At 40.9% G+C, this 10,167-nt stretch overlaps 2 protein-coding genes across 3 annotated transcripts; both read right to left on the bottom strand.

Annotated features, from left to right (window-relative positions):
- Positions 1-137: 137 nt before the first annotated feature.
- On the bottom strand, positions 138-4,165 carry LOC140994302 (macrophage mannose receptor 1-like). Its single transcript, XM_073463872.1, has 5 exons — positions 4,026-4,165; positions 2,437-2,670; positions 1,379-1,602; positions 901-1,229; positions 138-647 (listed from the first exon to the last, which is right to left on the bottom strand). Exons 1-5 carry the CDS (start codon positions 4,163-4,165, stop codon positions 456-458), a joined length of 1,119 nt encoding a protein of 372 aa, XP_073319973.1. The 3' UTR covers positions 138-455.
- Positions 4,166-5,872: 1,707 nt separating this feature from the next.
- Positions 5,873-9,184, bottom strand: foxr1 (forkhead box R1). Of its 2 annotated transcripts, XM_073464866.1 has the most exons (7): positions 8,947-9,180; positions 8,772-8,864; positions 7,679-7,923; positions 7,276-7,344; positions 6,940-7,067; positions 6,040-6,272; positions 5,873-5,958 (listed from the first exon to the last, which is right to left on the bottom strand). In XM_073464866.1, the coding sequence occupies exons 1-7, from the start codon at positions 9,065-9,067 to the stop codon at positions 5,930-5,932; spliced, it is 918 nt and encodes a 305-aa protein (XP_073320967.1). In that variant the 5' UTR covers positions 9,068-9,180; the 3' UTR covers positions 5,873-5,929. The 2 variants fall into 2 exon arrangements, with proteins under 2 accessions (XP_073320967.1, XP_073320968.1); XM_073464867.1 differs by lacking the exon at positions 8,772-8,864 and having other exon boundaries at positions 8,947-9,184.
- Positions 9,185-10,167: the final 983 nt, after the last annotated feature.

The following is a 10,167-nucleotide window of genomic DNA, read 5'->3' on the forward strand; positions in this document are numbered from 1 at the left end:
TTTCATTCTTGTGAGTTTAAAAATAACAATGAATAGTAAATGAAAACAGTGAGCAAACTAAATAAAAATGTGCTTTATTTTCTGATAAAGTTTACTGTGAAACTTTGGTCTATGCTAGACCAATATGAAATTGAGTTACAATACAACCTACTACAGTTTGAAAATAGTAAAGTTACCACTGAGATGGTTCATTGTTTTTTAGGACTTTAGCAGTGCAAAACTTTAACTGAGCTAATACATGACTAAGTTTATGAGACAATAAGTTTACAGACAACATTTAAGAAAAGAAAATCACACTTTATATCCTCATTTTATCTTAAAGTTTGACACTCCACTAACGTGTTACCATCTGAATAAGCTCTGTAACAAGTTGAAAAGCACGTGAACATTAAGTTTGCCGACGCAGAGGAGATCTGGTAGCTACCACCTCGAAGCAGACGATGGTAGCGACGTGTTCACCATCTCCTGTAACACAGGAAGTTAAACTTTTCCGAACAGTCGATGGTCTCCATTTGGCCTGTGTAATTCTTGGATAAGGCTCCGCAGTGCTGCTCCATGGTGGGGCAGAGAGGCAGATCAGAGTACAACAGATCAGCCTTGTTCACCCACAGCCATTCACCGGCCAGGAAACGGAGACCTGCCCACACCTGAGGGAAGGAAGCAACTCATGAACCTTCGTGCAGGCATCATAACAGCAGGAACACAAAACAGCAAGAGCATTATTATAAAAGAGACATCTATAATAGTCCGTCGGCTCGTGGTAGTAAACTCGCTGACTTTGAGACGAGGGAATGGATGGTGGTTGGTGGAGGTCAGGGATGGCTTGTTTGATGTCCCGCATTCCCATTTTAACACGTAACATCTAATTTTTTACATGTGTGATTAAACATAGACACCCACCTTCTCCGTGACGGCCACCCTGACCTTGTCCATCACATACTTGTGGTCGTCTCCGGGCTGCACGCTGAGCAGCTCGTAGCGAGGGTTCGATCCGGAGGATGGTTCGAGGCCTCGGCAGTGTTCCAGCGCCTCCTCCCAGGTCTTGTTCTCCTTCACCAGGACCAGATTGTCCCTGAAGCAGACGAAGGGAAACCGGGCGGAGCAGTCTTGGACGGCCATCTTCTTTTCATCCGCTGAGGAGATGGAGACACAGTCGCCGTTGTTCCCTGGCTCGTTTGATGCCCAGTTCAAGTACTCGGACACCCCTGTGCTCCACTTAAACGTTCCCCCTGCAGAACAGATGTTAGAACACAGTTTGTTTCCTTACAGTTTGTCAGATTGTCCATCCTACCATCAGCTTTATGGCAGTTAAACTGTACTGATGGGAAAAAATGATGAATAATAATAATAAAAGCGTGACAGGTTTGTCTTTCTTTACCATCTCTGTACAGTCCAATCCAGACTGGATAGTCCCTCCCCGTGACAAAAGCCTCCAGTCCGGATCTTGATTCGAAAGTTGCCAGATCGTCGAAATGATTCTTGCAGTACTCTCGAGCTTCGGACCACGTCTTCGACTGTGGTACAAACTTGTGTTCAAAATGGTTGGGTTTCTCCTCATGGCAGATGAAGAAGTAAGAAGCGTCACATTTGGTGCCATAAAACCTTTCGAGAGAAATATAAACAACAGAATTATAAAGAGGATTCGATGCTTCACAACACACCACACCAATACTGTCACATGACATTTTTTGATTTTAGTTTTCACTACAGCTGACTACTTTACAAATCAAATCACACTTTAGATTATTTTATTTCGACTCCTTTATGGTTTTAGAGAGCGCTCAATGCACTGCATCTTAAGAAAACACACGCAAATAGAGAAAACACGAGCAGATTAAGATTATTTACATAATTATAAGCAAAGTCTGGAGCTGAAGTAATGATTTTCTTGCGTGTTTATTGCAGTTTGGGACACACAGCGTCAACACTGTTCTTTCTTCTCATCCTGTTGATGAGCTTATTTCATTTTCTTTTAATGTTTTAAACTAAAATTCTGTCCATGTCTCACAAATTGCTGCTATAAGAGAGAGAGATTTCAGTCCTGGTGAACCTGTGCTTACCTCGTCAACAGATTTTGCAGATTAACAGGACAGGAAACACTATTTGAGCAGCTGCTTTGACAGAAATAAATAAAGGGTGCGACCAATTAATCTCATTGTTTTAATAAAGAAAGTTGTCAGAAGAGTGCACAGGACCTTTAAGTCGCAGTGCACTGAGCTCCATACTCTTGGCAGCCATCAGTTTCCGTTCATTTTTCGTACATTATGAAAATCAACTTGTAAAAACTGAAATTCGGGTCACTGGCATGGAGCGGTTTCTTTGTAAACTGATAGAGAATATAACAAAATATAAAACTGCTTAGGAAAAATACTGCACAGTATTATTATGTGACTGATTATGCATGCAAGAACACATACAAGAATAGTCTCCCATTACCTTTTGTTGTGGCTACTGACGACAGCACAGCTTTCACTGTCGCCTGGCTCGTTTTCTGCCCAGAGGGTGTACAGGTTGTTCAAGTTTCCGTTACTCCAGTACCAGTAGTACCAGTTTGGGGTCCAGGAGTAGTTGCTAGCCTGCTTGTACAGGCCGATCCATGCATCATATCCGTCCATGTTCATACTGTATGTATCTGCCTGCGTATAGATGGTGGCCAGGTCATCGTGGTGCCTGGAGCCATTTGGACAAAAAAAACAAAAACAAATCAGTTTTATTTATTTTAAATGATTAAAAACAAACAGCAGAGGAGGTTTTTTTCTCGCTACCTTGTTCTAATTAGCACAAAGTCAGCCCAGTCGACAGGATGTAACGTTCGCAGTTACCGTTTCTGCAAACCACAGATATGTCCAGGTCGACATCCTGACCAAACACAGTATCATCTTCACATTTTATGCTACTTTATTTACACTTTCACATCAGGAGGTGGAGACCCGCGGACATTTCCAGCTGTGGCAACAAAACCAGGGTGTTTTTTTTTTTTTAAAGGACACCTGGAGACATTTCTAGTGACGACCAAAACAAAAGTTATTTTTAAGCCGATCTATGATGTTTTCCTAACCCTAACCAAGTAGTTTTTGTGCCTAAACCTCAGCAGAGCATAAGCACAGCGTTGTGACAAGAGAGAAATAGAAAATTCAACCTAAACAGACGTAAAGTCGCATCATAAATAAACCTCCAGTTTTAACTTATCTTTGTTTTTTGCAGAAACGTACCTAGCTAACATTTATTCTGGCGAGTGGGTTGACAAAGTACAGCTGAGGCAGACCGGACGTCAGTTTTGCAGATATGTTATTGGTCATAAAACAAACTACTGGTCAAATTGTTTGACCTGATGATGGCGCTGAATTAAAAGTAAAGAGATCACCGACGTGATTACAGTTTGTCTTGAGGGGGGACATAAATATGGTGTCAATTGTCATTGCAATTCATCCAGAAGTTGTTGAGATATTTCACCTAAAACAATAAAAAACAACCTCGTGACAGTGCTGGAGGAAAAGTCAGCAGGGTTATTCTGTAAGGACCGTGAACGTCTGTTAAATTTAATCTGACCGCATCCGATAAATCTTGAGATATTTCTGCATCACCCAAAGTGTCAGACGGTCCTTCACGCCTGTGCAAAATATCAGCGCCAAGAAATTTATCTCAGACATTTGTGGTCACCAGAGGATCGATCCTGCTGACCTCGCTGCCTCAGTGAGGTTGACGTTTCTGTGGTTTTAAGAGAAACATCTCAACAACTATAATGAAATGTGACATTCATGTTTGTCTCAGGATAACTCGAGTGATGTCTTAACGTCTATCTATTGAGTAAAAACTTCACCTTTTCCAATATTTTGTTTTTTGGCCACATGAAATGCTCCTTAAAAATAAAGTTGCTATATTTTTAGGCTATAACACAATACAGGATATATATCTTGATATTTTTAAATCACCTCAAAACGACCTCATAAACGTCAGGACACTGTATGAGACCAAACACCTTCTAGGAGTTACTGATGATAATGTGAATAAGAAGTAAAGCCCACCTCCTGCAGTATGTCTGAGCGTCCTGCCAGGTGTAGGGATTTGAGTTGTAGATGAAATATCTCCACACCACTGACCCCAGTCCAGACGCACTACTGGTGATGAGGAGGAGGAGGAAGGGTCCTGAGAGGCAGCCCTTCATCGTCATCATCATCAGATTTCTGTTGTACAGAGAATAAAATGTTGAACCGTGCTGTGCTACTGCTCGTCGTTTAAAGACCACAGCACATTAGTGAATACTGTGATACCGGATATATGACAAAAGAACTGTTTACTGATGTTGATTGGCTAAAAAAACTACTAGACACTTTCTGCATGGCAGTCCCAGTGTCGGTGTCCTTACCTGTCCTGAGACGCTGGTTTGCCGTCTCCTCTGCTGCGATGTGATGTGAGAAGCGCTCAGTGCTCAGGTCCACATATCAGGAACAATCATTTGACTAGCAGACACACTTAAATCAACTATCTGCCGCCTGTCACTGCACCTCCAGAAACCATTTGACTGTTGGCAAATGAACTGAGATTTTCCTACCGACTTGAAAAAATACAGATATCGTTTGCTCAAGGAGACGCCGGGAAGCAGGCGGATAAAACTCCTCCGTGTCGGTGCTGTTCAGAGTCACATCAGGACATCTTAAACTAGTTAAATCAACAGTTCAGCCACTGTTATATAAAATAATAATAAACTTTATTTCTATAGCACCTTTCAAAACCAAAGTTACAAAGTGCTTCACAGAATAAAGTATCATACGGTACAAGAAAGACAAATTAAGCAAATAAAATGCAATAAAATCAGATGCTTCACAAAATATAACAGTGCAAAGAGCAGGAAACAAGAAATATAAGACACAAAGATATGATAAAGTGTAACATTTTATTTTTTATTCATTATTTTCATTGCTTGTTTTTATCTTATATTATTTGAACTATTTATTTTATTGCAGTTTGTGTGCATCAGTCTCACAAAACAAGTTTTTGTTTCTTTGATAAACCTTTTTTTTTTTAAATTTGTACTCACTTGTAAAGCACTTTGAATTTCATTTGATTTGTTTGAAAGGTGCGATATAAATAAAGTTTGATTGATTGATTACTGAGACTCAGACTAGAGTCAACTTGGACTTAAAACTCACGACTTCAATTAAGAAATAAATAAACTGATGAAGTTATTTGATTACATTTATATCAGTGAATATAATTAAATTCACTGTCATGCTTTTTGAAGGTTAAACAAATACAATAAATGATATCATTACTAGACAGACACTAATAGCTTTTCTCTGTATAAAGACCAGGAGCTGTTTTCATAAAGACTTCACGAGTGACAGTATTAACACATTTTCTAAGAATTTTTCCTCAAAATGAAAAAGATCATATTGATAACATTATTTAGACAGATCATTTATTAAAACTAACTTCAGTAAAGTGTTCTTAAGTACAATTTTCAGGTACTTTATACTCTCCACTACATCACTGATACTGATAATCGGAGCATGCTGGATATCTGCCCTGATGATCTACGCCGGGTGCTGACCAGGATCGTTCTCTAACCAAGTTGTTTTTGTGCAGAGACAAAAATCAAAACCTCATGATGCAACTTTAAAACAAATGTATTTCAGCAGTGATTTGGAGGCTGTACTGATGAAGGAAGATGTCTGCTGACGGGGCGAAGTGTCGTTCTTTCACCAGAAACTCAGCTTGACTTTATGTACGATAAATGTATTCAGAGATGTTAATTTAACTGATAACATTGTGCAGATATCTTCACTGACTGCTCTTTAGGGATCTGCAAATATTCACAAAACTGAATATATATATATATTCATAAATAATAAAAAAGCATAACAGAAGAAACTTTCTGCATATAGAGTTTTATTATGCATCGATTTTGGACTCTTTGATACAGCTGCAGTCACAGTGCAAGCAAAGTCCGTATTACATCTGAAACACAAAGACAGAGTTGATGATCAGCGTTGTAGTCACGACCCCTGACACGTCCCCTCAGACTGACGTCTCACTCACCTGGGTGGGCCATGCTCCTCTCCAGCTGTTTGAAGGTCTCCCCCGTCAGCGTGCGGATCTCGTCCTTTAGCCGGCGTTGGCCGTCCAGAGTCAGGTGCCAAAAACACGACTTCCTCTTGCCATCTCTGCACAGCTGGTTGCAGGTTTTGCGGAAGCTGTTGTTGAAGCACAGGTTGTGTCGGATGGTGTTTTTCCAGCCGTCTGGAGCCGTCTGAAAGAACGGGAAGTTCTCCCTGGAGGAAAGTCAGGAGGGAACATGAAGAACATGATGGGACCTTAAAAAAAACAGGCTGCGGTGCAACAGGTTGCTCCACGTTTTGAAGATGATATTACTTTCCTTCCAGCAACTTCAAAAATGTCTGCCAGGGTGCCATCAGATGATCGTATAATATCACAGACGGGAACTTTAAACTTCACATAAGATACGCTGAAACACATTCGCCAAAATAAATGTTGGAAAAATGATAATTCAAAATAAATAAAATTTCCGTTTTAGTCGCAACAAACACGTTATTCAAAACAATTTTAGATTGAAACTTAAACACCAACACGTTGAAGGTCAAAGCAGCCAAAACGACTTCAGTCAACAACAGCAAGGAGACGAAGAGAGAGAGAAATCCCCCAGACTCCATTATAAAATTGCTCAATTTTGTACGTTGGTGAGTTAGGAGAAACTTTATAAACTTTGTAATTCTTTGTTTCTGACAAATTCTGAATTAAATGGGCCTTCTTGTAAATTCGGCATATGTTACAGCCTTATTTTAAGGGGTGCTGCATCCACGTGTATCCTATGACTCCTACGAATGTGAATACATCAGCTGTTTGCAAAAACGTTCACCGTCAACATTTTATCCTGGTGAACATAAACCTGCTGGGTTTTAGCAAATCATCAAACCTGACCTGGTAAAGTGGTAAATCTGCTGGACTTTGAGGCTCCCAGTATGGCTGCTCTTGAGCGCCAAAGCGATGAGGATGCAGTAATTCACCGGTGGACGAGGCCAGCACCCCGGCTTCAGGATCTTACTGTCCTGGAGGGGTGAAGAGAACAAATAAAAAACACGAGAACAGAAATCTCCTTTTCCAAATAACCAACATGCTCTAACTTTGTGTTCATGTTGAACCACATCACTCATAATACGAAGACAAAATAGATATTTATGGCCTGTAAAAGGGTCATTAGAGCTCCCCACAGCCCACTGAAGGCGGCTGGTCCAGGCCGCAGCCCCGTGTCCTCACCCTGGCCTTGGTGGTCCTTCCCTTGCGTCTGTTCTTGGCTGGTCGACAGGAGACGTCTTCATTCTGGATCTGATCATCAAAGATGGTGAGATTACATCAGTAACATAGACTAACATGGCTCTGGACAACATTTGCCGTCGCCCTCTCTCTTTTTCCTCGCCTAGGCGATAATATTCACTGTATTTTGTCTCCTATGGATCATGTCATGCACCCACATCCTCCTTGCTCTGACGTCCTGATGTCAAATAAAAAAACCTGAGTAAACCACACAGCGGCAGTTGTTATACTACTTTTCTCACATAAACAGTAGTACTCCTGAAGACCTGTAAACACACTATAATGTGTAAAACTGGTGGAGTTTCCCTTTAACGGTCCACAGAGTGGTTGTTGATGTGTACTGTACCATGTACTCAGCGGAGGAGTGCAGCAGTTCGCCCTGTAGAGAAGCATCATGAGAAGAAAACAGGCGGATCTCTGTGTTCAGATGATGTCGGGTCTCCGCAGGGTCCAGAGGAGCCTGTGGTGCCGTGTGGACTTCTCCAGCAGGTTCACAGACGGTCTGCAGATCTGCTCCGTTTCCTCTGTACTGGATCGGACAGGCGATACTGGGATTGACCAGCAGCCACAGGTTTGGCTTCACAAAGGTGTCTGAGAGACAAGAAAAATCATGGCAGACATTCAGGCTGCGACAACAATCAGTTCATCGAGGCGTGTTTGGCATGACATACAGTAGGTCTGATCACAGTGACAGCTACAGAGAGGTCACCGTTATTAAATATTAACGCTAACATTTATATCCTCGTGACAAAATGAGGAAAATATTGATCCAAAATAAATAAATAAATAAATAAATAAATAAATAGGAAATAAAGGGATTTAAGTTTGAAACATTAAAAAACTAACTTAAATTATGAACAGAAAAGGTGAAAAAGAAACAGTTTTGCTCAAAATATTCTGATGTATTCTGAACATAATGTAACTAAGTACATTTACTCAAGTGAAAATGAGGGAGAAAAGGCGTGTTAGTGTCTCGTATCTGCAGAGATTTTCTTATTTTCTCTCTTTGTTGCTGCTCGGGACGCTTTACCAACCCAACATGTGGCTATTTGACGTCCTGGGAATGAGACTCAACAATCAACTATCTTTGTGGTGCGTCCAGGAACAGCTGGGACAAATCCTACTGACTCTACCTTTAACTTTAATAGTCTTTGAATTATATTAATATGACGTGAGCTTCAGTTAGCTTTGACCACAAATGTCCTTCAGAGGGAGACTTTTTACTCTGATACTCTGAGTACATTTCACAGCCTGTACTCTATTACTTTTACTGGAGTAAAGAAGTCGAATCAGTACTTCTACTTGAGTAAAGACTGTTTTTTTACTTTTGCCACCTCTCTTCAAATTTAGGAAGGTTTTGAAGTTATGGTTATGGCTGGAGTAGCAGGTCGATCCACAGACATTCATTGAACAGATTTTTTTCTCTCCTCTCAGCTCACCTGATGTTTTATCGTACCAAATGAATTCATCTTTTCTTCTCGAGGCTCTGGCAGAAGGCCTCTGGACCACGTACTGATCACTCAGTTTGTCATCTGTCATCAGAGATACATTCACACTTTGGTTTGGTTGAAATAAATGGGAATTAAACTACAGAGAAAAGGAGAAAACAGTCACCGTGGTAAAACTGGTCTGTGGTTGTTGCCAGTTTCAGCTCCTTGTCCATGTCCCAGTCCGTCAGGCCGACGGAGCAGTGCAGGTCGAAGAGTCGAGCTTTGGTTTTGAGCTGTAAGGTCATGGTTGGATGTGTTTTTTTTTACGAGGGTTTGTTTCCTCTCAGTTTTCCAGGATCTCTGTGAGAAGAGTTGCAGGTTTGCGTTGTGCAGACTGTTGGTACGACAGCTGCAGCCGGACAGCCTGATTGGACTTAATTAAACCTAAAGAGTTCAGCCTGTGCAGAATCACTTGCCTGGAAGATATTTGTGCCTGCAGCCACATTTTAATCCAATAAATGTGAGTTTGTTTCATATATCAAGTGTGAATTTGTAGAACGGTTATGAAACAACTCCACACTAAGGTCAGGTTTCCTCTTTAAAGGCACAATATGTAAGAATTAACTACATTTGTCTACAGAATGTGAAGTAATAGCAGTTTTGACATTATGACGTTTATGTATTGTGTTGCAGAGATATCTACTGAAGCTAGCATCCAGGAATCCTGTGTTTACACCACTAACACTCCCCTGGTCCCCAAGCTCCCTGTCTGAACCACTATCTGCACAGCTAACTGAGCTAACGGCAGCTACAGTTCACAGCAGTTAGCGTTTTTTTCTGCTGCCTTATTTGTTTTTTTTCTATGACTGACTTTAGTATTTGGTTTCTCTAGATTCAGAGGGAACCCTGTGAGGGATATTTCAGCTTTGGCACTTTATAAAACTTCTACTGACGAGCTCTTTGCTTCACACTGAAACTGACCGGCATTACAAGCTCCTGCACCAATCAAGATGCTGCTCCTGAGCTGTGGTGTTGAATAACGACCAGAAAGATTTTTTTTTGCAGAGTATTAAGATGTCACAGTGAGGTTGACCTTTGACCTTCTGGATATTAAATGTGATCTTTTTGGACGGACGACCTGAAAAGCCTCCAGACACGGCCTCTGCGATCACTTCATGACTAAATATTTTCACATTACAACAAGGTACTTATATTTCATGTTATAACATGAAACGTTCTGTGTTATCACAAGATAATGAGTGACTTGTTAGAACCGTCTTGTCAGAACGTGAAAAGGTCTTGTAATAATAAACGTTTTAAAGTTATAAAGCGATACTGGTCTGTTGTTCTTCTTCTGGCACGGTTGGAGTACAGTTTTCTGACTGTGAGCATGTTAGCACGCAGC

The sequence above is a fragment of the Pagrus major genome, chromosome 4, assembly GCF_040436345.1.
Source record: "Pagrus major chromosome 4, Pma_NU_1.0".
NCBI classification, from domain to species: Eukaryota; Metazoa; Chordata; class Actinopteri; order Spariformes; family Sparidae; genus Pagrus; species Pagrus major.

What these genes read in the sequence shown, in the direction of transcription:
- LOC140994302 (XM_073463872.1), bottom strand. Translation starts at nt 4,165, where the DNA reads ATGAAGGGCTGCCTCTCAGGACCCTTCCTCCTCCTCCTCATCACCAGT. An exon ending in GTCAGTAGCCACAACAAAAG is followed by an intron (nt 1,603 to 2,436) that starts GTAATGGGAGAC and finishes TTCTCTCGAAAG; the next exon opens with GTTTTATGGCACCAAATGTG. An exon ending in GATTGGACTGTACAGAGATG is followed by an intron (nt 1,230 to 1,378) that starts GTAAAGAAAGAC and finishes TCTGTTCTGCAG; the next exon opens with GGGGAACGTTTAAGTGGAGC.
- foxr1 (XM_073464866.1), bottom strand. Translation starts at nt 9,067, where the DNA reads ATGACCTTACAGCTCAAAACCAAAGCTCGACTCTTCGACCTGCACTGC. An exon ending in GAAGGACCACCAAGGCCAGG is followed by an intron (nt 7,068 to 7,275) that starts GTGAGGACACGG and finishes TCACCCCTCCAG; the next exon opens with GACAGTAAGATCCTGAAGCC. An exon ending in CAGATTTACCACTTTACCAG is followed by an intron (nt 6,273 to 6,939) that starts GTCAGGTTTGAT and finishes ACTTTCCTCCAG; the next exon opens with GGAGAACTTCCCGTTCTTTC.